Genomic DNA, 27,646 nt, shown 5'->3' with positions numbered 1-27,646 from the left:
AAAGGTCAAAGCCCAACTAAGTGAAGAATTTGAGATGAAAGATTTGGGACTAGTGAAAAAGATACTTGGTATGGAAATTCTCAGAGATAGAAAAGCAAGTAAATTGTACCTAAGTCAGAAGGGGTACATTGAGAAAATTCTTTGCAGGTTCAATATGAAGAGTGCTAAGCCTGTTAGTACTCCTTTAGTAGCTCATTTTAGACTTTCATCTACTTTGTCTCCACAATCAAATGATGAGATTGAGTACATGTCACACGTTCCATACTCTAGTGCAGTGGGATCTCTCATGTATGCTATGGTTTGTTCACGTCTAGATCTATCATATGCAGTCAGTGCAGTTAGCAGATACATGGCGAATCCCGGTAAAGAACATTGGACAGCAGTTCAGTGGATTTTAAGATACTTACGAGGCACTACTGATGTTTGTTTACAGTTTGGAAGAACTAAAGATGGAATCATAGGGTATGTTGATGCTGATTTTACTGGAGACCTTGATAGAAGAAGATCTCTCACAAGTTACATCTTTACAATCGGAGGTTGTACAATTAGTTGGAAAGTCACTTTGCAAACTACAGTCGTTTTGTCTATCACTAAAGCTGAGTACATGGCGATTACTGTGGCTTGTAAAGAAGCTATTTGGTTGAAGGGACTATTTAGTAAATTCAATGAATACCTTCAAATCAGTACAGTATTTTGTGACAATCAGAGTGCCATCTTCCTTACAAAAGATCAAATGTTTCATGAGAGAACAAACCAATTGATGTTCGGTATCATTTTGTTCGTGATATTATTGCTCGTGGTGATATTGTTGTGAGCAAAATTAGTACTCATGAAAATCCTGCAGATATGATGACTAAGTCACTTCCTATAACCAAGTTTGAGCCTTGCTTAAACTTGGTTGGTGTTCATTGTTGAAGTTAAACCCTTAAGGGGTTTTATGGAATAGGTGGAGAACTTGTTCATTGAAAGTTCGCGATGAAGAACTTGTTCATTGAGAATTTGTGTTAAGGTGGAGATTGTTAGAATTAAGTGACCCGAATTCTTATTTAAATAAAATACGATGGAAAATAAAATAAAAGTAAAATCCATATAGAACAAGACTTCTTTTATTTTATTTTAGAATAAGGTTTTTTAAACCTTATTAAACTCCATCTATTTTATATTGATTAGGATAAGGTGTTTCAATCTTACTAGAATATGGTTTTACAAGCCTATAAATAGACATAGTCTATTCCTCTAATATTGATTCAAATTTTTGACATAGTGAATTTTCTTCTCCTCTGCCCGTGGTTTTTTCCCGAAAGGGTTTCCACGTAAAATTTGTGTGTTTTTTTTATTTTTATTTTATTTTATTTTTCACAACTTAGGTAGGGGGAAAATAGGGAAAAAAAAAACAAATGGACAACACTTCAGCACCAAATGGGCGAGGTTGAAAAAACAAACAATCAAACAAAAGAAACAGTTTGTGACAAATAGAATGATGGATAAGTAGGAGAATATGATGACAATGTGGTGATAGAAAGAGGAAATCAAAGAGTTCTGTAAATGGCTGATTTTTTAGCCAATTTAGTTGAATGGGGTGGGGAAATTATGCTAGCATTGTCTGCCTCTACGGCAAGAAAGTGAGCCAGCATTTAAAGTCATGCCTCTAACCATGGAAGAGGACTTGGCACCTAAGCTTGAGGCCCTGGCATAGCTGGCTGAGGCTCCAGCACCTGATGGAGTGAAGTAGGCACCATTGACCAACAGGTCACCTTCTGACCTCCAATTCCAGTTCTTCCACTTACTTTCGGCAGTCTCCACTCTCTTGGTGACCTACTCAAGTTCAAGAAATCACAAAACGATAAACATATTTCACAATGAGAGACTAAACTAAAAATAGAAAAAGAGAATTGAGACAATTAATACCTCCTTTGCAAATGGGTTCATTGGAGCTGCGTATCTGTTACCTTGACTATTGATGGTAGGATTTGCACTTCCACCAATTGCATACATTTCCCAGTGAGTGTAGTCATTGTTCACCACATGGAAATACCCATGTCTACACCTGTGCGTATTCATCAAAATCCATTTCAATTCTCATATTAAATATGTTAAACTACCTGACACTCTGACATATTGGGTTAGTTTACCGTTTAGATTGAAACTACTTTTAAAAAGTGAAATCAAAGCGTTTTAAAAAGTGTTTTTTTTATTAAATTTGATAATGTTTATGATTATGGGAAAAAATGTTTTTTTAAGAAAATAAAATAATAATTTTAAATATTTTTTTATAAAATAGAAAATTTAATAGGAGGATAAAAAGTAGCTTCATTAAAAAACACTTTTTCAAAAGTTAACCGTTAAAATTTTTGATATTTTGGCTTGGGTAAAATCAAAGTAGTCGGTACCGTATTGGCCAGTACATGTTGTTCTGGTCCTAAATTGGTACCAAGTAATCTATATTCAATTCCGTCCAAAATTGTGGGGCGTTTCAAACATTTCAGTGTGTTTAGGCTGTTTTGGTTAATACAGGCTTGCCATGGTGCGTATTAGCTGTATCGATTGGTATACAATTTAATATTTTAAACTATTTCTATTTTTAAATTTTCCATTTTAACCATTTTAATTTTTCTATAATTATATTTAAAATTAAAAGCTATTAAATTTATATTTACATATAAATATATTTATATGAATGTAATTGAGATATATTTGCGTGTATATATAATTATAATTTATTATCAAACTAATAAATAATTTATTAAGAAACAAAATAATTTGGACTATAAATATATATGAAAAATATTTAAATATGTATTTTTTAATTTATCAACAAACTAAAATTGAGAATATTATGTGTGAAAAATATTTAAAATATTTATAAACTCAAAATTGTAAACCAAAACATATAGATACTGGTATATATCAGTATGAAGACAAAATATTATATCCACCAATATAGTATTGATTACCTTGATTAAAGTCTCAGTTTAAAATTAAAATTTAATTTAAAAAACGGATTTTTTACCAAAAAAAAAAATGGAAGACAAATCCATTTTCCTCTTTTACCTAAGGATTCTTGGCTTCCCTTATAAAAAACATCTTATACGCTTAAAGTACCTTGGCATTCTTTGGAAAAGTACCTTGGCATTCTTTGGATAAGTCCCTTTCCGAAATGGTTATAGGCAATAGTCACTTGCATCTGCTTATCCCTTGTGTAAGAGTCACTGTGACCTAGCAACATCACCTACATTTAATAATTTCAAAACGGTTAGCACTGCCATTAATAAGAATGCTAAAGCTGCAGCAAAATTACCTCATTATGGTGGGTGAAGTGGTTATTTGAGATGGTAATGGCTGTCGAGCCCATGACAGCATCAACAAGACCATCAGCACAATTAGAGAGAGAATTGTGATCAACCCAAATATGGCTAGAACCAAAGATGGAGATTGCATCACCATCAGCCATTGTCCTCCACCCAAAGTGAGACGGTGAGTTTCTCACCATAGCATTACCAGTAGGCTTACAGTCATGGATATGAAGACCATGAATAATCACATTGGTAACAAATTGGATTGTTATACACCCTCCATTAGCAATATGAACATTAGCTCCACGACCATCAATAGTCTTAAAGCTGTTCATTATCAGCTCCTGCTTCAACTTAATGACCATGTCCCTCTTAAACACGATCCAGAGAGGGCGGTCCTGGATCACAGCATGACGCAATGTCCCAGGTTTGGGGTTAACAGGGTCATCATCAGTGTGGTCAGTGACGACATAGAAGCGCCCATCACGGCCACCAACTGCATTCCTTCCAAAGCCAATGCCACACTCAGCTAGTCTCTTTCGGCGCTTATGCCAGTTAGGGTCACAACGCCAGCAATCGTCAATGGGGTTACCGGTTCCACATGAAAAGAACCCCAACTTCCTCCTTTCGGTCAAATTGCGAATATTCCTACCATCACATTCATACATAGAACAAAATTATTCTTAAACAATACACGGTAAAAAAATCTCACTTTGAAATATTTGAAATAATATCATATGTTTCATTTTTTTTAAATACTTGATTTTTTTTTATATTATTACACTTTAAAGAAGAATATATTAAGGTGTAATCGAGCCAAGCCGAGCTTGAATACTGTCAAGCTCGAGCTTGATTAAACATTTATTTTTAAGCTTGAGCTAAGCTCAAGATACAATCAATTACTTGAGCTCGATTAAGCTCGTTTATTGATTTTTATACTCAAGCTCGAACTCGAGCTCAGCTTAATAATTAAACTTAAAGTTAATAATATATATTAAGGACAATAATGTAATTTAATAATATAAAAATATGAGAAGCTCGATAAGACTTGTGAGTCGTTCGAGTCAAGTATTACTAAGTTCGAATGCAACTCGATCAATAGCTCAAGCTATTCGAGCTCAAGTCTGCTCAATAATTATTGAATCAAATTCGATTTTTTTCAAATCAAACTTGAATAATATACTAGTATCAGTAATTCATTTAGACCCCTAATATATATCACTTTATTTATATTTTTTGTAAACTTTGTATAGAAACTTTAATATATTGCCTAAAGAAATTGTTAATTATGAGCATCTCTTAAATTTATTATTGAAGGTGTTAGTGTATGATTGTCGGTGAGTGTAAATTAACCCACTTAAGAGTGAGGACAAGTAATCAGATCCGACTAGGAGAGCTAATGAATAAAAAGTAACGTATAGTAGAATTTTTGTCAAATTGTGAGGACAAGATATGTTATTGATATATATAACGGCTAGCTTGTCCTTTGGGCTTTAGCATCTCCATTAGTTTAAAACAGGCAAAGACTAAATTATATTGAAGGGGAAAAAACCCAAAGAAACGAACAAATATAGTCAACTAGGAAAAATTCCCGTTGTAGAAATTGTCTCTTTCAAAATTATACAATTAAGAATAAATTGAGAAAATAAGTGGTAAAAGTATCTCTCTACTATATTTAGATAAATTGTAAAATGAGTGAGTAAAATAGTTCTTTTGTTAAAATTTGGTATTTATATATAAAGTATCATAATAAATTTAATACTCAATTTTTACATATTTATTCAATTTGACTCTTATTTTTTTTGAAATTAAATTATAATTTTTTAAACTAATAAAGCTAAATGATAAAATAGACATTAGCAACAAATTTTAATTAAGCCCTGTTAAATTTGAAAAAATCATAAAATTATAAGTAAAATTTATTAAAAATTATAAATATTTTAAAATTATAAATTTTATTAAAAACAACATAATACAAACAAGACGCAGAAAATAATGAAAACAAGAAACATAACACAAAAAGCACACAAACACAATAAAAATAAAAATAAACATGTCAAAATCTAAATAACACAAACTATTAATTTATAAAAAATAATATAAAAATAAATACTATTAACAAAAAAATGACACATTCATAAAACGCGAGGACTTCCTTTGTTTCCTTATTAATTACGAGCATTTGCACTTTCCCATATGATTAAAGTAAATATAGTAAAAAGAAAAGAAATAGTGATTAAAGAAAAGGTGGGGCGAAAATTTTTATATTAGGAGTTAAATAAATTTTTATTTAAAAATTAGTAAATTTATTTTTGTATGTTTAATTTAAAAGTAAATTAGTTATTTCATTAAAAATTTTATTTTTATTGTTAATATTTAGTGTCTGCGAAATAATTAGACAATAATTCATTCTGGTATACATGGGTCAATTTTAAAAGTAAAAATGAATGAAATTTTTAACAAAAAACCAATTTACTTTTGGTCTAATGTATGAAGATTAATTTGTTTATTTTGAAATAAACTAGATAAAATGCAATCAAACTCTTAATATGATATTTTTGTATTACTTTTACTTTTAGTCAATTATGTGATGATTTATGGGTTAAAGCTCTATAAAAAAGGTTGTTGATTAGGAGAATTTTCTTTGAATAAGTGTGTGAAAAGAAAAAGAAAATATTGTACTATCAAGTATATAGTATGTGTAATGGGGGAAAAGACGAAAAGAAATAGAAAGAGCCTTCAGACACGGATATGATGAAATTGATTTTACGTAGAATGAAAGTGAAAAACAACATGGTAAAAATTGTGTCATTGAATCTGCAAGTTGGCATAAATAAAGATAGAAGAGAGACTCACAAGTCAATGATGGTCTCGACCTCCAGAGCAACAGCCTCTGGGTCAGCCACCGCATACTCGTTCAATGGATCAATGTCTCCTAACCTGTAATCATGGGAGATTTTCCATTTACTAGCGTTGATTACTAAACAAATTATTTGCCTTTTTTACAGTAATGGCAAGTTTTCTACTGTAAAAAGAAAAAAGCAATTTTTATGATATAAAAATAAATTCGTAATATTCATTAATTTATTTTCCATTTTATGCCTTAAAATTGAATATTATTTTTCTTTTATTAAAAAATAGTAAATTAGTCCTTATATATTATATTAAAGAATAAATTGGTCATATTTATTAAAAATTTTATCGATTTGTACTGCTAAAAACTAAAAATAACGTATCACATGTCATATATACATTATACTGATATATAATAATTAATTTTAATGGAAAAATAAATAAAAATATTAATAAAATGATAATTTTATTCTTTAATTTAATATAAACTAAATTATTTATTTTTAATAAAAATATAATCTAACTTCTATTATAGAAGTTGGATGATATTTTTCTTATGAATAAGATTCGAACGGATGGTAAAGAAATATGTATTTTTCATGTGTGTAACAGTACACTTAATCATAAAGGCAAAAGGGAGCTGTTACCAACATTACCGAAAACCGTTAAAGAAACATTTAGAGCGAAAAGGGCGAAAAACCGCGAGAGGATTGGATCAGCGGGAATTATTATAATGACTAAAATGTCCTTCAATTTACAATATTCTCTTTCCTTTTATAGATCGAAATTCGAAGGGGGCATTTGTAGTAAGAGGGTAATTCTCGTTAACTAACAAAAGAAAAGAAGTAACAAAATAAACGGTTGAGATCTAAGGATCTGAATCTCAACGGCTAGGATTGTTGTGTTTGGCTATAATGGATGGATAAAATGGTAGCCGTTGCATTGATTCAACGGTCTAAACATGAACGAAAGTAGACAAAACTAACGGCGGAGATCATTACTTAGCTGCCATTTTTGAATTCTTTTTGCTCTACAGTTTCTTTGTCTCCACATTGCGGTATATATATAGAAGGAAGAGATAAATTGATAAATTATAGAGTAATTAGAAAAAAAAAAAAAAGGGATTTTATAGTTGGTCATTTTCAGAGGCAAATTTGAAAATATTCAATTCAATCTTTATTATAAAATAAAGAAACTATAAATTAATATATAATAAAATGAAAATTCAAGTCATCCTATAAATAAAGAATTTATAAATTAATATATAATAAAATTACACTTTAATATTCTAATAATAATAAAAATAATTTATCCATTCAAAATGATAAAATTATAATAAATTTATTTTGTATCTAAAAGAATTATAATTAAATTTCCACCCACGTTTAGCCTTAAGACGAGTGAAAACTTATTTTGTGGTGTTAAATGAAGGTTTTGAAGAGGGTTATTGATGGAGTCGTTAACAAATACAGCTCCAATTTGTTTTGTTGAGAACTTAAGGAAATAACGAAGAATAATGTAGCTTAACTTTCCTTAATTTTATTTCATGATATCGACATTATTTGCATTATAATCCTCTTCAGATGTAGATCTAAAATTCAAAAGAAGGGGAAAGAATAGAGAGGAAGGTTGAAAGTGAAGTAGAAAAGAGAGAGAAAGACCTGGAGGTGGTGTTGGTGGCAATTGATCCTCCAACACGAAACAAAAAGAGAAGAGCTAAAGAAGAGAAAGCCCATTGCATAGGAACCGCCATTGTCACTTTCGATGCTTCTTCAGCACTTAAGAGCTTTCCCCCTGGTTTCTCTCTCTTATCTAAACAGACAACAAAAAGCAAAAGGAAAATGTGAGAGGGAGGGGCAGGGAGAGTCAAGAGCAAAACCTCCAAGGAAATGGCTTTTATAAAGCCCCGAGTCACCAAAATTAAAAAACCCAAAACCTTCTTTAATTCTCTCATGTTTAATAAACTGCTTTTAATATTTTAAATGTTTTGATAATTAATTTAATTTTTATTTGATATAAATTTTTTAAAAATATACTAAATTGATTTTATTCTATTAAAATAATATAATATTAAACTTAAAAATAAATTATCTTTTAAAATTAGTATTTATTTTTATCAAACAATATAATTATATTCAATATTCATATTTACTAATTTACTAAACAATTTTTAAAAAATTTAATACTTATAAAATTTAGCCATAAATATTCTGTAATTAATTTGTTAGCATTTAAATTTCCAATTTATCAAACACACATTAAATTACATATTGACTAAAATTCATAATAGTTTAAAGGCCCAAAATGAAAAACTACAATATTAATTTCTCCAACATTTACAAAATTTTAAATTACTAAAATTGTATCTCAATTCCTTTTAGAATTCAATTATAGCAAAAAATATATAATTCAACCTCTTGAAAATTGTAAGATTTTTCATTAATATAATGATAACTTAGAAAAAGATTACTTTAGCTTCTGAATAGTTTAAGATTTATCGGTTTTTGATAAGCTAATGTGAAGTTGAATTCTCAAGTGTTTGGCGCGGTTAAAAAATGTTAACGGCGATGAAGCAACGTGAGATATTACGGATGTACGGGGGAGCAGAATGTCAGTCTCCTGCTGATTTTGCGGTATCAAATAAAGCGTTATATTTATTAATATAAAAAAGTAATGAACTAGAAATTTGGTGGAGCCAATCACGGTGTTGGAAAAAGGTGAGGAAATTTGAGGTACAAGCCTTCAAGGGGTTGGAAGGTAGATACAATAATTATTCCTTAAGGAATATTTATTACTTTGGTTAGCGTCGGATAAAATAGCAGAGATCTTGTTAGCTGAATTTTAACCTTTTTTGCCGTCTAAGAATATAGAGGAAAATAGTAATGCAAGTAAAGAAATGAGTGGATAAAACCGTCTACTTCGACGGTGAAGTGTCACATCCTTCTCTCTATCCATCATTTCCTCATATGGAATTATTTTCTTTTTTGGTATTTAAAGTTATGGCTATAAATTTACATATCCTGAGTTAAGATTACCATCTGATTTTACATTAAATTTCACCTAAATAAAAGTATTTTTATTTTTAATTATAAAATATTTAATATGACTAATTTTTCTTTTATCATTGCAATGAGAAAATTGTTATTTTAAAAGTTTTGAATCTTATATAATGATAATTATGGGTCTTGTACAACATTAAAAGCAACAAAATTAATCCAAAATCACAACTTACTAACAACTAATCAATTTTTTTTTATAAACAATATTACATCATACTAAAAAAGCATTACAGAGAGCAATATTTTCTGTTAAGCTATCACAAAACTCGCAAAGTTTAGCTGGTAAAACTGATTAGACTCCAATGCTACGACTAAAATTAGTATTTTTTTAAAGAAAAAACAAACCTCAAATGAAAGTAAAAGAATAATTTGGGTATATAAAACTCAATTAAATACTTCGAGAATCCAAAAAATTAGAACTCACATTCTATGGGAAAATTTAACTAAAATCTAAACAAGACTGATACAAAAATGTACGTCTAAAAAGAATAGTAAAGGATAATATTATATATATAATAAATATATTAATATCAAGTATATAAGATTCAATGCTAAGTTGGAATATTGTATTATAGGTGTTCATGGGTCAGATTAGACTCATGCAAGCTATTTTAGATCAAATTTAAGCTCGAGTTTAGCTCTGTCCAAAAATAGTTTTATTTTTTTGTCCAAGCCTCACTTAATTTAAGAAAGGTAAACTCGGCCTAACTCAATCAACTCATATTTCATTTTTTTATATTAGTTTTATTTAAAATATTTTTTAAATAAATACACTAAATATGCTAAAATAAAATTTTCTAACCCATAAAAAAATTTATATTAAAAACACTACCATAAATGTAATGCCCCAAAATATATAGGAAGTAATATTTAATCAAGAAATTACCTTAGTCTAACAGTTAAGTAATTAATACTCTCTTGAGAACGAAGATTTGTGCCACTCTTATCATTTTTTATTTATTGTTTTTTTTCAACAATCAAGGAACAAAGTCAAACTAGGATATATATTAATTTTGGTAAAAAAAATATAAAGAGTGGGCAGTAACCCAAATGCTAAAGCCTTTGCATTCTTTGTAATAGCTCATTTTTAATTGTGTCAAAAATGGTGATTTCAGGATCACAATTCCGACCGTCAAGTCAATATTTTATTATTTATTTAATGTTTACAGAGATAGTATAAAATCGTATTAAAATTTGGTTAAAAAATTTTAACGTTTAGATAGTTAATTAAGTAAAAGGGATTAAATTGAAAAAGTCACGAAAGTTTATTGCTATAAGTCAAATTATATTAAATAGCCATAAAACCTAGAATTAAAGGTTTAAGTTGGTAAATTTACCAAGTTGAAGTATAGTGACGGTTAGTGATAGGTTTTGTGAGAAATTTGATTTAAAAACCAAGGTTATAACGATAATTTAATAAATATGTTAAAAACAAAAGACAACAAAAATGTTATCATTTTCACTTATCTTCATCATCACCGAAAATTAAAGAAAACACCATGGTTAAACTTCTTTGGTTCAGCCAAGCTTGAAATCAAGTGCATGATTTGTATTTTTCACTTGTTCTTAATGATTTTTATGTTTTTGAACTTGTATTAGTTTAATTCGGCTAATCCGAAGGATAATTCGTAAAATTGTTTAAATTTTAGGGACTTATCATGAATGATTTAAATGTGTTTATGAACTTTGTTGATAGATTCTTGAATTTGATAGCTAAGTATAAGTATTTTGTTAAGTGATTTTTAGTAATTTTAATGTTTAGGGATTAAATTGTTAAAGTAATGAATTACATGGTATTTTTGTGGAATTTTGCTAATTATGGGCTGTATAGAGACCCTAAGAAATTCGGCTAGCTTAGGCGATGATTAAATATGATTTATTTGAAGGTTCCGGGTTTATGAACTAAATTGAATAAAATGTAGAGTTTAAGGGTAATTTTATAAATTGGTAATAAAAGGGCTTTTATGCATGAATGTGATTATTTAAGCTGGTTGAATCAGTTAATTGAATTAAACTTATTGTTTAGATGAAGAAACAAATCCATCAGACAAAGATTGCGGAAAAGCTAAAGTAGTAGAATAGTCGTCAGCCTTATTTCTACAATTGTTTTTGTTTAGGTAAGTTTGTAATTTAGTTAAATTATTTAGAAGTCGTTTTGTTAATTAATGCTTATATATATGTTATGATCAAGATCGTTGGTTAAAATACGTGTAAAACCATAGATGAAAGATGCTATGGCATCACGATTCAAACCTGTAAGACCATAGTTGAAAGACATTATGGCAATATGACGGAAACGAATAAGACCATAGTTGAATGACACTATGACAAAATGATGGAAAATGAGTAAGACCATAGTTGAAAGACACTATGACATTAAGTCGAAAATAAATAAGACTATGGCTGAAAGACGCCATGGAAACCTTCAACCATCTATTATTCAGGTATTATGTTTCAAGTGAGATATGTATCATAATTTATGAAATTGAAATGAATGCTTGATTTGTATTTTTTGATGATGAATGTTAATGCCTTGGTGTTATTGTATGTTCCCTATGTATATAAGCATGCTAACTAGCGATATTTGTGATGTGTTTAGAATTGTATGATTATATGAGCATATCATAAATGGTGCGTGAATTGTCTAAGTTGATTCTTGTTCGGTAAGATATGTTTAAATTTCTACGAGCTTACTAAGCATTGGGAGCTTACGTTGGTTTATTTCCTTATAGATCATTGGGAAAGCTTGATCAGTTAGAATCAAGTCGATCAGGGTAGAAGATTTGGTCATTTTGATGTTGGTTATAAATGACATGTACTAAGAACTTATAACATCTAGAAATAGGGCCTAAATAGAATAGTGGTTGCGAAACCACAAATTTGAGATAGAAAAGTTTATTCCGATTAATTTTTAAGGTTTATTTATTGATTAAAATATTGTGTAAAAATATCGTTAAGTAATTTTACTGATAAAGTGTTTAATTGGACTTTTAGGACTAAATTGCAAAAGTTGCAAAATATGTGTTCTAATTCATAAGTACTTGATTGAAATGGGGGTTTAAAGAGGAGGTCCTTAAATGGTAATTAGACCATTATATTTCGTTTGGACAAAAATGGGCATGAATAGGACAAAATTTTAAAGAAAGTCCTTAAGGGCATTTTAGTCATTTGGTAATTAAAAGAAATAAAAAGGGAAAATAAAGCCAAAATTGACTCATCTTTTTCATGGAGGCCGAAATTAGTATGGGGGAAGCCATGGCTAGGGTTTTCAAGCTTTCCAAGCTCAATAGTAAGTTCGTTCTAGCCCTGTTTTTTAAGTTCTTTACGATTTTGGAATCCCGGTAACTTGATTAAGCTTATTCTAGCAATAATTTAAGCTAGGGTTCTTATTTGGAAAAATACCCATAGGTGAAATGTGTTTATTTTGATGTTTTATGGTAGAATATGAAGGCTAAAATTATGTTAAACAACTTTTGCTAAGCGGTTTTAAGCAAAAATGAGTAAAACGGCTTAATCGGTAAAAGTTGTTATTGTTCATAACTATGTGTTAGAGTGAGAATTTGATGTTACCATAGAAGGGAAAAATGATCAGCATGTCATAAAACATAAGAATAAGGGATGAAGTTTAATTCCCGAGCCTAGGGGTAAAAGTGTAAATATGCAAAAGTTTAGGGGCAAAATTGTAATTTTTCCAAAGTTTGAGTTAAGGACTATTTTGAATAGTAAATTAATTAAATAAGTAAAATATGATGTTTTAGATCCTAGAAAACGAGATTTGAATCTAGAATGGGAGAAAAATCGAAAATCTGGAAAGTTGGTAAAATGGCCGTTTTAGTAACGAGGTAAGTTCATATGTATAATAAGCATTAATTTATGCATGTTTCAATGTAAAATTAATATATTTACTATGATTGCCGAGATGTTGAAAGTAAGTATAATTATGATGATTTAAATGTTCAATATTAATTCGACGTGGAAATGAGAAAGTATGTAAGTTTGTATGTAAATAATACATTATCTTTATTATGTTTTGTATTTCAGCATATTTTATGTATTGTAGCTGATTTTTGAATCATAATTGACTATTGAAAGTATGGAATCAAGTATTAGAAAGAGAAATCTCGGTTGAACCTTGGAAAGATTGGATGATCTGAGATGGTATGTAGCTAGGTCACATGTATGGTCCTGAGTGCACATCATGTGTACAAGAGAGCTACGAGACATTATGATGTAGCTAGGTCACATGGGTGATACTATGTGTACACCATGTAGACAAGAGAGCTACAGAATATATGTAGCTAGGTCGCATGCGTTTTCCAAGTGAAGGACACCATGTAGACAAGAGAGCTACGAGATAAACTGGCTAGGTCACATGGGTGGTACTAAGTGTTCACCATGTGTACAAGAGAGCCAAAATTTTGTGTACAATCGAGCTAGGTCACATGAGTGGTGCTAAGTGAAGGCCACTATGTGTACAAGAGAGCTTCGATTTTAAAGGTGGGTTGTGTGCGATGTCATCGCGTATCTGTTATTATTCCGAAGCGTTCAACTGGGAAATTGATTAAATGAAATTGTGTATGACTTTGTGATGATAAGTGTAAGTATATACATATGTAACTTATGAGAAATATGCTCGATATGTGATTGGAAATTGGAAAGATTGTTATGGGAAAGTGATGAATACAATTGAAGTGTGAAAGATCAAAATTGACAATAAAACTGTTCTGGATAGTTGCAGTGATGTGAATCTAAAAATTTACCAAAAATAGTAGAAATTGAATCAGAGACTGAATAAGATATCAAATTAGAGCTTATTGAGTCTATTTTCATATAACAGAAACAAAGCAAACAAAAGAATTCTATATTATGAGATATTTAAGTTTTTGAGAGATAGGTTCAGAATGACTACGTAATCCCCTATTCTGATTTGGAAAAATCATTAAAAATTTTAAAAAAATAATTATGGGATATAATTTATATGTTTGAAATCCTTAATGAGTCTAGTTTCAAATAAAATAAACAATAACATCCTTTGAATTCTGTACAAGGAGAAAATTGATTCGTAGTGAAGAGTGGTCAGAACAGTTGAGCAGTGAAACAGGGGTAACTTCAATGAATAAACTGTACTAATTGGATAGACCAAAAATTTTGAAAATTTTATGGTAAGAATATATGTGAATCTAATTTCAAGGAAAATTAACATTTTGTAATTTGGAGTTCTGTACCTCCAGAAATAAATAATTTAGTTGTTGGTACTTTGCTAGATAGCTTATTTTGAACCTGTTTATGATTGTAATAGTGAAAGTATGTGTGTTTGTGATTGTAATATTCCGGGAACATATTGTGACTTTGTTTAAAGTATGATAATGTATTGTTTATTAATATTTACATACTTACTTACTAAGCTATAATGCTTACTCCCTTCCTTTCCTTTTTCCTATAGTGTCGCAGATGTTAGCCCGAGTTGGAGGTCGCCGGAGGTTAAATCACACTATCAAATTATTGATCTATATATGAAGGTTTTAAAGTATTTTAAGTCTTTTGCATGTATGGAGACTCATTTAATTGTTATTAAGTTGCTAGGAATTGGCTTAAAATACTGACCTATGTTATTTGAAGGTCTCTATTGTATAAAGTCATTTAATGTAGATAGTCTTGATTATGTTATTAATTAAATGATGCAATTTATGAATGTGCATGCTTGCCTATGTGTGTGGTTGAATTAAAGCATGATATGGGCCTTGTAAGCTCTTTTTAAGGGACAGCTTGAATGTGTTTGAAAATTTTTTAAATTAGAGTGAAATTATGAATCGATTTTTATACGATGATTAGTGATTAAGTCCGGTAATGCCTCGTACCCTGTTCCAGCGTCGAACACAGGTAAGGGGTGTTACAGAACTTTTTAGTTAACTTGTTTATGTTGGTAATGTTTGAAACTTGTTTGGTACAACTCTGTAGTTATGTAAATATGGTTGGTATCTTTGTGATGCAAGTCTTAAGGCCCAATTTTAGACTCATGGATTTGATGGACTCACATTACCATAAGGCTCAACAACAATGTCAAAGGCCAAGCAAATGAAACCAAGATTTGATCAAAAACAAGATTCAAGAATGAATCTTTTTTAGGAAAGGGGGAATGATAAATGCACGGATGGAGTGAAATTTATTAAATTCCATTCACCAAACCTGCCAATTTTCAAGTTTAGGAAATTAGCAAACTTGAGATGACTTTTTGGATGGGAACCAAGCATTTCTAGGTTTAGATATCTCATGGCATTTGAAGATCTGTCTCTTAGCTTCGAAATGCAATTTGAATTACTCAATTTTAAGTTCAGAAGCTCAAGTTATGACAGTTTTAGTGAAAACTGTGCAAGTAGAATTTCTGGACGGGATTATGATGGGGATTACGAGTTTTGGGCTTTTAATTCGAGTTCAAATCATACTGGGTTCGAGTTTTAGACTTAATTTTTATTATATATGAGCTCAATATTATATTTATCAGTTCTTATTATTTTATTATTCTAAATTTTTAATAATTATTAAGTAGTTATGTTATTTAAGAGTTTTATGCCAACAAGAGAGTTTAGTTTAAAACTACTTCTTGTTTATATTAATTAGAACTCTAGTATACTTATAAGTTTTATTTAGATTTATTTAGTTAACCTATATATAGGCATTATACACAAATCATTCAATTCATTATTAAACTTTTCTTTTGAGTCAATAAATTCTCTTCGAGTTTTCTTTTCAGGAATTCCTCTTGAGTTTCTTTTAGAAAAGTTTTAACAATCTTTTCAGATTGTGGAGATCATCTTCAAACTTTTTCTTGCAAAATTTTCTTTCTTAGAGGGGAAATTATAACCTCTTGAAGGGAGTTGTGGATTCTTCTTATTTCCAAGGCTTCTTGTTTCCAAAGGTTCTTAAGACTTCTATACGCCACATTTATTTTTTTCACCTATCTTCCTTATTTTCTTCTTTATTGTTCTATTTTACTTATTAGTTTTTTTATTTCAATTGTTTTCCTTCAAGTTTTTTCTAACTTGGGTTCATTTACGTTTCAGGTTATTTTAAAATCCAAGTTTCTTTCCGAACGTCCAGAGCCTTAAGTCAAATCCGCGACTTGAACAAACTTTACGATCTGCTTTCGTATTCACCCAACTCATTCCTTATAATTTGGTATCAGATTTGAGCATTTTAGGTGTTCTTTTTGTTCTTATAAACTTATTTCCAAGAAACAGCCTCAAAATAATTTTTTTTGTCCAGAAAGTTTTCGGAAAAATTATTTTTCAATGGGTAAACGTTTTTCAAACGATATTGATTTTTTTTCAAACAATATTGAATTTTACATATTGTTTCTTGACATTATTTTAGAATATAAAAAAATATTTCCCACGAAAAAAGTGATCGCAAAAGTGCAAAAATAGAAAAATACGATAAACAAAGAAAAAAATTTAAAAATATTATATGGGTTAATTTAGTGTTGAAAATTTCTAGATCAAATATAAATTATTTGAGGGGGTCCAATTTAAATTTTGTGATTTTTTGAAATTGGGAACACCTCGAATGAAGTTTGTCAAGTTGCTTCGCAATTTTTCGGGTTTTCGGGTTTCAGCAATTTTCATTGACTCTTAGCCTTAGGTTTTCATTTGTTCTTTCTTTTATTGTTTTTTAAAGGATTCTAACACTTCATTATTTCTTGTGTTAGTAGGTTAAAGCACGTCGCACATTCCTTCCTCCAGGCGACATAATTATTTGGTGTTTAGCTGATTTTGGACTCCTAGTGCTACTAGGTTTACTTTGTTAGTTTGATTTTAATACATTCTAATTAATTGATATAAACATTTTAAAAAAACTCACAAGATTAATTCTTACCTCATTAAGAATTTGATTTTTATTTTTGAGTGCATAATGTGAAGTTTGCTTAATTTTTAATTTTTTGAGTGTTGTGTTCTTTTCAGGTTTTCATAATGAATCGCGATATTATGACTAGGAAGTTGCAAAGGGGTCAAGAGGTTCGAAGTGTTCAAGATAAGAAATGTTACACTATTCTTGACACAATCAACAAAAAATTGGAACATCTAAGTACCAAAATTGAATATCGAAATTGTAATTGAGGAGATAACGTTGATAAGCCTCATATTCGTGCAAATAATGCTCGACGTGTCTCTCATGCAAATGATGAGACTTTTGTAACATCCCTAACCCATATCCGTCGCTAGATTAGTGTTAAGAGGCAATACCGAACAATCAGAACATTTCATGACCATATAAAACAGAAGTCATATTCGTATATATATATTATTACTAATTAAATATTTAACACAAATCATATTGCACATACAAATCATATCACAAAGTTCAATTGAACCCATATCAAACATATATCATAATTACAAGTCAATAAACATGTCCCAAAATCATATCATAATTGCTTTAATAATACATCATTCAAATCATGTACTCGTCATGTTAATAATATTCGATCACCTAATAAAAACAATTATTTTACTTCATAAATCATTCATGCACATTTTATACCAAATGAATCATAACTCAAAGCTTTTGATCATATTATAATCGACAAAAACAACTTCATAAGATGGTCAATTTTGATTTTATTTTTTAAACATATTAGCCATATGCACATTTAACCATGGTATCAATATCCAAATCCAAACTCGATTGCTGAACCTAACATATTTAACTTAATAACTTACACATTACAAATTATATGCGCATACATTAATACATCCAAGGATATAATATTACCTTTATTTTATAACTAAAATCATACATATTACTCCATACTTTTATTCATGCTTACCTATAACCAAGTCATCCAATTTACATGGCTTAATTTCCATAGCAAAATTTACCATATCATTTCAAAACATTTTGAGCACATATAACAAGTTGAATTTCACCTAAACCACATGCTACTTATCATGCCTAGAATACATACACAAAATCAAATCTCATCTCATCTATTCGGCAATCAAATATAACCACAAAAATGATACAAGTTCTTACTCTTCAAATTAAGCTAAAATTTCCATTTCAACTCAATACAAAAATGACCAATGCATACGGCAACATCACATAAATATATATACATACATACCCAATTACCAATATTACATACTCATCAACATGAATCTAAAGCCATAGCTGAATACTCATGTGCAAATTATCCACTATTTCCAAATCAATTTATCAATGAAATTTTACCATTACAAACCAACTCAAAAAAAAAAAAACCATATTTAATAGTCAAATACCCATAGCATAACATAGTCCACACATATTGAATACCATCAATTCAAAATTTACATATAACTAAACAATTAACTATATGATTTAATCACCTTTTCCGAAACATAAACCAACCACTCCAAGCATATTAACCATGAAACTTACCTCCAAAATAAGTTTAAGTCACAAACAATACATATAGACATTAACATTATGATCAAGCCATTTTCGCATGGCTAAATATATATACATACTCCAAGATTAAATATGTTATCTAGCCTATACATGCCATAGGTTCAAAGTTCAAACTTATAAAATACCGAAATAGCGATCGATAGTGTGATGAATTTCCTTGACGATCCCCGAGCTTGCAATTAGCTTCAAAAAATCTATAAAACATTGAACGAACACACGATAAGCACATAAGTCATTTTAATGACATACATAATTCAATTAAACCAGACCGAATGAAGAAAACCTTAACCACATATAAATTTATCATGTTACAAATTCATATACCATCACTTGAACATTAACATTGTAATGTCATTTGACTGAATATGAACAATTACATTAACATATATAATTCACTCTTTTATTAGGCAAATTTCATAGTCAATGACTTCGTACGTACCTGAGCCATTTAGCTCATTTTCATATTCGGTCTTAACTCGATATTGCTCGATGAACCATTCGAAATTAATAAGGATACTTGGATAGTCGAAAAAAACTCGTACAATGCCAACGTCCCAGACGTGGTCTTACATGTAATCGCATATTGATGCCACTATCCCAAACAAGGTCTTACACGTAAATCTCAAATCGATGCCAACGTCCCAGACGTGGTCTTACACTAAATCACATATCAAAATCCTATGTCATGACATATGTATCCTAACTATTCCTAAGGTTCGTACAGGGCTTTTGGACATCATAACTCAATTATTTTAATGCTCGTAACAAATCATTCCATGCTAAATACAATTCGGCTAGGTAGTTGCACATTTATACAATTTAATTTGGCTATGTATAAAATAAATACATTCAATTTAACCTTATTTATTCACTTATGAACTTACCTTGGACAAAGAAGAACGAACCAGGACGACTATTGGACAACTTTAGATTTCCCCTAGTCCAATTCTGATTTCCTCTTTTCTTGATCTAAATTAATATAAATTAAACTTTGAACAAACTTTAGAGAGAAGATTATATTTTATTTTAATTAGGTTACAGATTTTTATAGGTAGAACTAAGTACAGATAAGGAATCAATCCCTAAAAATCAGTAATTTCCTAAGAATTAGAGATTAATATTAGATCCTACTATACAAGGTAATTCCTAGGACTAAGGCAAGTATTCTGTCCTTAATCTTAGGGATTCTAACACTCCCCCTCATGCTGGAGTGTAGATATTTATCAAACCCATCTTGCTAATGAGTTCCTTGAACATGTTCCTGTTCAAGCTTTTAGTTAGCATGTCTGCAACTTGTTGCCTGGTTGCTAGGTAGGTGATGCACACTTCTCCTGAGTCAATTTTTTCCTTGATGAAGTGGCGATCTATCTCTACATGCTTGGTGTGATCATGGTGAACAGGGTTATGAGCTATGCTGATAGTTGCTTGGTTGTCACAATACATCTTTACAGGTCTAGTGTAGAACACTTTTGGTTCTTCCATTAGTCGTTGTATCTAGATTCCTTCGCATATGCCATGGGATTGTAATGGCCTAAATTCAAGGTTATCGGAACAGTGGTTTCGTAACCACAAATTTGATTTAAAGAGAAATTTATTTTAATAAATTTTCATGAATATTTATATAATAGGAAAATTGTATGAAAATATCGATAAAAATTTTTTACCGATTTAGTGGGTAGTTAGAAAAAAAGGAACTATTGAAGGAATTGGGTAAAAACAAAGTATCGAGACTTGATCTCGTAAAAATGAGTAGGAAATATTTTTATAAATATTTATAAAATGTTATTGATGTGGTATTAAAATTTCGTTAGAAAATTTTAACGTTTGGGTAGGTAATTAAATGAAAAGGACTAAATTGGAAAAGGTGTAAAAGTTGCTAGAATGATTAAATAGCTTAAGTGTCTAATGAGAAAGGATTTAAAGACCCAAAATTTATTTGGGCTGGACGGAAAGGGCATGAAATCAGTAGGAAAATTGATGATTTAAGGGAAAATTTGGAATATTGCACAATTAACTAAATAAAGATAGGACTAAATAGGAAATATCTAGATTTCTCTTCATTTTTCTTCATTCTCATCAGCCAAAACGCCATAGGAGGGGTTCTTTAAGCTGGTATTCCATAATTTTTGCACCAAGTGAGTTAATCCTTGCTTTTTTCTTATTTTTTTGTGTTTTTAAGGCTTTTACAACTAGGTCCTACTATTAAATTCATTAGTTTTTGATTTCATGGATGAAATTGAAAGTCACCATGGTTGAGTTCTGTAACTTTATGATGAAATAGAATGAAATTTAAGCTTTAATTTGTTTATGAGATGATTTTATTAGGTAATTTCAATAGAAATTGATTTTTAGGACCTAATTGTGAAAATGTTTGGAATTAAAGTCTAGTGCTAAAATTATGATTTCCAAAGGTTGTAAACTAGTTTAAGGTGATAGAATAAAGTGTTAATTGAGAAAAATCAGCTCAATTGAGAGGCTAATTGAGTAGGGATGAAGTTGTTAATTATTAAAAGTTTAGGAGAAAAATGGTAATAAAAGCTTGCACTAAAACAAGTTTGGACAGCAGCAGTAGACTAACTTTGAAAAATCACTATAAATTTTAGAAATGAAATTAGAATATGAAAAAAATATGAAATTAAATATTATTGAGTCTAGTTTCTTATAAAAGAAACGGTGTAAGTAATAGATTTGTAAATCATGAGATATAATGAATTTTGTGAGACAAGATCAGAATGAATTCGGGTTCCCCTGTTCTGACTTTGAAAAATAATAAAAAATTTAATAAAAATAATTAGAGCTTAAATTTATACGTGTAGAATCATGAATGAGTCTATTTTCAAGAGAAATAAACTATAACATCATTTGAATCCTGTATGAAGAGATAATTAATTTTTAGTGAAGAAGGATCAGAACTATCAGACAGCAAAACAGGGGTGACTTTAAAGAATAAACTGTACTTATTTGCTAAACCAAAAATTTTGAAAATTTTATGGTAAGAAGATATGTGAGTCTATTTTCAGGGAAAATTAGCAGATCCTAATTTTGAGTTTTGTATCTGAAGATAAAAATAATTTAGTGACTATGACTCAAGTAGACAGCTTTGAATGAACTATAAATAATAGTTGAATTATATAGAATGTTGTATATGAACATGAAATGTATTAAATTGATAATTAAATTTATTTATTTAGATCCAGAAAATTCAAATACGAAGCTATATCGAGAAAAAGAAAAAGTTCAGGATCAGTAGATTTGTGTATACGAACAAGTATCGAGGTAAGTTCGTGTAACTTGAATTATATTCTTAAATGCTAGAAATGTATGTTATTGATATGAATATGATTTTAATATTCATTGTATGTAAATTGATGAAACATTGATATATTTGATAAAAGGGAAGACATCCGGTTGAATGAAAGGAAAATTGATGGATCTCGAAAAGGAATTGACAAGAAAAGGATCTAGCAGGACGGGTGATCCTATCTGATATAGCCCTCCAAAGAATATGTGTAAAATGGATTTAGCCCGACGGTAATCCGAATTAGGATTTGAATTTAGCCTGGACTGTAATTCGATCAAGCTCATTAGAGTAATTGTCGTTGCGAGATTTAGCCCGACAGTAATCCTGACAATACTTTATGAATTTATATTACAGGGGATTTAGCTTGAACTGGTAATCCCACTGTAAGGATGAGGTTCGCGGGAGTGTGCTCTCTAAAATGGAAATGTGCGTACATGAATATGAATTGACGAACCCAGAAATGTACACTAAAAGTGTACCTCTGGAAATCCATCAAAAATTCTAAGAAATTCAACGGGATAAATATGAAAAAAAAATATAAGGGAATGGAAATCACGGTATTGATGAGTTTATCAATCATGGTATATATATTATTGACACATGGAAGTTATTGTACTAACTTGAATGTTGAGTTTGTGCATGTTAGGGTAATAATGCATTGAATGGATATTTGAATGTTTATTACATTGTTTTGAAAATATTAGGTAAGTCTAATTCTTGTTACATGAGCTTACTAAGCACAAAGTGCTTACCCTATTTCCTTTTTCCCTGTTTTGTAGTGTTAAGAGCTCAAAGGTCAGATTTGGTCGGAGACACATCACACTATCAACTTCAAGATTTCGGTATATCAAGAAACTTTATTTTGGAAATCAATGGCATATATAAGCTAATAAAGTAAATGTTAACGTGAAATGAATGTAAAGTTAGTCATTGGTATGGTTAACAAACCTGGGTTTGGTATGTGATGATGTTATATTATAAATATGCATGAATCTATATGCGTTAATCTACCTTGAAAATATGTTGAATTGGATTGGTTGATGTGGATTGTTTTTTGTTTAAAATTGCGGAGAATGTTAGATATCTATAAAGGGGTTATATTGAGTTAAAAAAATTAATTCGTAAACTCCGGTAATACCTCGTACCCTATTCCGGCAATGAATACGGGTAGGGGGTATTATAGGGATAGTGCTCCATACTCTGCCTCTGCACTACTGTGTGCTACAACAGGCTATTTTTTACTTCTCCATGTCACAAGATTATCCCACACATAGCTACAATAACCACTTGTAGAACGTCTGTCATTGACAGACCCTGCCCAGTCTGCATTAGTGTAAATTTCCACACTTCGGCTGGTAGTTTTCTTGAAGTGTAGGCCTTTACCAGGGTCCCCTTCAGATATCTTAAAATTCTGTAAGTAGCTTCTAACTGCTTCTCTCTTGGAGCATGCATATATTGGCTGATAACACTCATACCAAAGGCTATGTCTGGACGGGTGTGAGATAGGTAGATACATTTTCCTACCAGTCGTTGATATCTCCCCTTGTCGACTTCTTCTCCATCTTTATCAGTTCCCAATTTAAGATTGAATTCCATAGGAGTTTCGGCTGGTTTACACCCCAACATCCCAACCTCAGATAATAGATCAAGGATATACTTTCTTTGAGAGATGGAAATCCTTGTTTTAGACCTTGCTACTGCCATTCCAAGGAAGTACTTAAGGTTCCCTAAATCCTTAAGTTCAAATTCAGTACTAAGAAATTCTTTTAGACTTTTAATTTCACTTGAATCATCCCCAGTTAATATTATATCATCCACATAAACAATAAGGATTCAGCATTTCCCACTTTTCGAATGCTTGTAAAACATGGTATGATCTACCTGCCCCTGGGTGTAGCTCTTACTGATCATAGCCTTGGCAAATCGACTGAACCACGCCCTTGGAGACTGTTTCAGCCCATATAAGGATTTCTTCAACTTGCATACTTGGCCCTTGCTTTCTTCAAATCTGGGTGGGAAATCCATGTACGCTTCCTCATTTAACTCTCGATTGAGGAATGCATTTTTTACATCCAATTGAGTCAAAGACCAGTCGATGTTGACAGCTAGGGATAGAAGAACTCGAATGGTGTTTAGTTTGGCAACCGGTGCGAACATCTTGTTGTAGTCTAGGCCATAGGTTTGGGTGAAACCCTTAGCAACGAGCCGAGCTTTGTGTCGATCAATGGCACCATCAGGTTTAAAATTTGTGGCGAAGATCCATTTGCATCCTACAGTCTTCTTCCCACTAGGTAGATCTAAGACTTCCCAAGTTCCATTTGCCTTGAGAGCCCTCATTTCTTCTATCGTAGCTTTCCTCCACTCAGCAGATTCAAGAGCCTCTTCTATATATTTTTGGTGTTTCTACAGAATCAACATTAGATACAAAAGCTCTATAAGACTTAGATAAGTTTCCATAGGACACAAACCGGGAAATAGGGTGTTGAATGCAGCTTCTTGTGCCCTTTCGAACAGCAATTGGAAGGTAGATAGATGGCGATAGAGGTGAGACTTCTGTTTCAGAACAGTCCTCATTTGAAGATGAACTTGGCATTGCCATCTCAGCTTCAGGAGGACGCTGTCGTCAAGAATAAATTCATAGTTCTGGAGCCTATTCTTACTGCCTCTCTAGATCAGGTGGCTGCCCTATTTCTATTTCTTACTGCACAGGGGAATCACTGTCTAAATCTGGAACTACAATAACACTCTAATTCGTAGGCTTGGTAATGGTGGTAGGATTAGGAGGTATAATGAGGAGGGTGTTAAGCGTCTCATCTTCATTGAGAGTCTCCCCCTAAAGATGAGCTGCAGTAAAGTATGGTTCATTCTAAAAAAAGGTGACATCCCGAGAGATAAATAGTCGACAAAAGGTAGGTGAATAACACTTATAGCCTTTTTGTGTTGGAGAATATCCAATGAAAGCACAAGTATGGGCTCGAGGATCAAGTTTGGATTGATTTGGTTGGTGATTATGGACAAAAGCTTTGCAACCGAAGATTTTGGGTGGAAGATTGGGAACGCGAAATAAGGGAAAATTGTTTTGAAGGATATTTATAGGTGTTTGAAAATTTAGAACCTTTGATGGTAGTCAGTTTATGAGATAGCAGGCTGTTAGGACAACTTCTCTCTACAGGTATTTTGGGACCCCCATGGTGAACATTAGTGCACGAGCGACAGCAAGGATATGACAATTTTTTCTCTCGAAAATCCCATTTTGTTGAGAGGTGTTAGGACAAGAACTTTGGTGTATGATGCCTTGGTCAGCAAGATAATGACTCAGGACAGAATTAAAATATTCTCTCCCATTCTTAGTACAGAGAGTATGTATGGTAGAGTTAAACTGGGTTTGAATCATTGAATGAAAGTTTTGGAAAACTTTAAGTGTTTCTGATTTTTCTTTGAGAAGGTAAACCCAACAAATCCTAGTGTGGTCATCAATGAAAGTTAAGAACCACCTAGACCCTGTAATATTTTTCACTCGACTGGCTCCCCATAAGTCACTATGAATTAAAGAGAATGGTTGGGACTGGTTATAGGGTTTCAATGGGTATGGTTCACGGGTGTGTTTGGATAATTGGCAGATTTCGCATTTCAAGGAATCAACATTTTTATTTCTAAATAACAGTGGAAGCTGTTTCTTCAAGTACAAGAAGTTCGAATGTCCTAGTCTACGGTGCCATAACATAATTGTATCTTCCTTGGAGATAGATAGAGCCAACCTTTCTTGTCCACTATCTTTATTCCAAATATAGAGACCATCATCAACTTTAGCAGTGCCAATCATCCTCCCTGATTTCTGTTCTTGTACCACACAACCAGTTGTAGAAAATTCAGGAAGGACACTTTTATCCTTAGTTAGTTTACTGATTGAAAGTAAATTGCAGGATAGGTTTGGAACATGTACCACTTCATCAAGAGAAAAATCCTTTGTTAATTGTATTTTTCCAACACCAGCCACAGGTGAGTAAGAGCCATCAGCAATACAGATTTGGGACTGATTATGACAGGGTGTATAGGTGTGAAACAAGGTGGAGTTACCTGTCATATGATCGGAGGCACCCAAATCGAGTATCCAAGAAGATTTATTATTATGTTCAAAAGTACTGTTGAGGGCAGTAACTTGAGTGGCTAAGGATCCTTGAGTAGTGGTAGTGCCTAGTATCTTAGGGAGAGCCTAAAGTTGATTTTTGGTTAGACGAACATCAAAAGTTTCATCTGTAGTAGTGGAGGTGTTAGAGGATACAAGTGCAGCCTTATTGTCCTTCTGATTTTTTCCTGGATAGCCATGTAGTTTGAAGCATTTTTCCTTTGTATGTCCTACACGGTTACAATGGCTGTACCATAGCCTGGTTGAGCCTGAATCATTTCCAGCACGTGGCTTTTATGGTTGTGGGCCTCTGGAGATAAAGGCCGAGTTTTCAATGGGACGGTGACCAGCAGTTGTCACAGGTTTAGATTCTTTTAAATCCCCTAACATGACAAGTTGACGCTTTTCTTCTCTTCTAACTTCTGCAAATGCTTCGCCAATGGTTGGTAGAGAGGTTCTGCCCAGAATTTGATCACGAACCTCATCAAGTTCTCGATTCAGTCCTACCAGAAACTCATAGAGACGTTCCTTGTTGAGGTGAGCCATAAACTTGGTGTGTTCCTTGCCTTTTCCCCAGTCTGCCTCATAGTACATGTCTAGTTCCTGCCACAAAATTTTTAGGTTATTGTAGTATTGAGTTACTTCAAGTGTTCCTTGTTGGATATCCTTCAATTTCAGTTTGATCTCAAATACTTGGGAGGCATTTCCAAGATCTGAGTAATTTTCTTTGATTGCATCCCACATATCTTTTGCAGTTTTGAAGAAGAGGTAGGTACGACTAATATGGCCTTCCATTGAATTGATTAACCAAGCCATTACAATCGAGTTGTTGAGTTCCAAGGTGCCATAAGTTGGGTCTGTTGTGGCTGGTCGTGGGAAGTCTCCATTAATATACCTAGTTTCCCACGACCACGGATCACCATAATATCGATTGGGACCACTGTAGGAAATTTTTCCCATCTAGCCGATGGTTAGTGATTATAAGAGAGGAATTAAGGTCCCTTTGAGGAGTTCCTTGATTGGTGTTTGGAATCATTTGTGAGGTTTCAATCTCAGATGTAGTTTCGATAGTGTCACTCATGGGAAGGAATAAAATAAGAGACAAGAGAGATTGAAGAGAGGGGATGTTTGGAACGAGAGATTAGAGAAGTCAAAATCAAAAAAATTCCAGTGGCTCCGATACCATGAACAAACTTTAGAGAGAAGATTATATTTTATGTTAATTAGGTTATAGATTTTTATAGGTAGAACTAAGTACAGAAAATGAATCAATCCCTAGAAATCAGTAATTTCCTAAGAATTAGAGATTAATATTAGATCCTACTATACAAGGTAATTCCTAGGACTAAGGTAAGTATTCTATCTTTAATCTCAGGGATTCTAACATAATCACACATGTACTCAAAATTCACCCAAAAACACATAAAAGGGCAATTTGCACTTTAGGCCCTAACATTTCACATTTTTCACAATTTATTCCCTATTTCACAAAACACAAAATACACATAATTTCACTAAACTCTAGTATAGCCAAATTTTACTAAGGTTCATAGCATTTCTTTCATTT

General features: G+C 31.4%; 2 protein-coding genes and 1 long non-coding RNA gene across 4 annotated transcripts; 1 reads left to right on the top strand and 2 right to left on the bottom strand.

Annotated features, from left to right (window-relative positions):
* Positions 1–1,462: 1,462 nt before the first annotated feature.
* On the bottom strand, positions 1,463–8,092 carry LOC108487209 (probable pectate lyase 1). Of its 2 annotated transcripts, none has more exons than XM_017791487.2 (6): positions 7,808–8,092; positions 6,150–6,233; positions 3,299–3,941; positions 3,126–3,229; positions 1,909–2,047; positions 1,463–1,815 (listed from the first exon to the last, which is right to left on the bottom strand). In XM_017791487.2, exons 1-6 carry the CDS (start codon positions 7,897–7,899, stop codon positions 1,594–1,596), a joined length of 1,284 nt encoding a protein of 427 aa, XP_017646976.1. In that variant the 5' UTR covers positions 7,900–8,092; the 3' UTR covers positions 1,463–1,593. The 2 variants fall into 2 exon arrangements, with proteins under 2 accessions (XP_017646976.1, XP_052885052.1); XM_053029092.1 differs by having other exon boundaries at positions 1,650–1,815; positions 1,950–2,047.
* Positions 8,093–12,420: 4,328 nt separating this feature from the next.
* Positions 12,421–14,897, top strand: LOC128293022 (uncharacterized). The gene is made up of 2 exons (XR_008283043.1): positions 12,421–12,494; positions 14,649–14,897. It is a non-coding gene; the product is annotated as an uncharacterized LOC128293022 (long non-coding RNA).
* Positions 14,898–26,373: 11,476 nt separating this feature from the next.
* LOC108487805 (uncharacterized) lies at positions 26,374–27,039 on the bottom strand. Its single transcript, XM_017792157.1, has one exon. It carries the CDS (start codon positions 27,037–27,039, stop codon positions 26,374–26,376), a length of 666 nt encoding a protein of 221 aa, XP_017647646.1.
* Positions 27,040–27,646: the final 607 nt, after the last annotated feature.

Source organism: Gossypium arboreum, chromosome 5 (genome assembly GCF_025698485.1).
Source record: "Gossypium arboreum isolate Shixiya-1 chromosome 5, ASM2569848v2, whole genome shotgun sequence".
NCBI lineage: Eukaryota > Viridiplantae > Streptophyta > Magnoliopsida > Malvales > Malvaceae > Gossypium > Gossypium arboreum.
The sequence above is the reverse complement of the archived record's forward strand: the minus strand, read 5'-3'. Positions and strand labels throughout refer to the sequence as shown.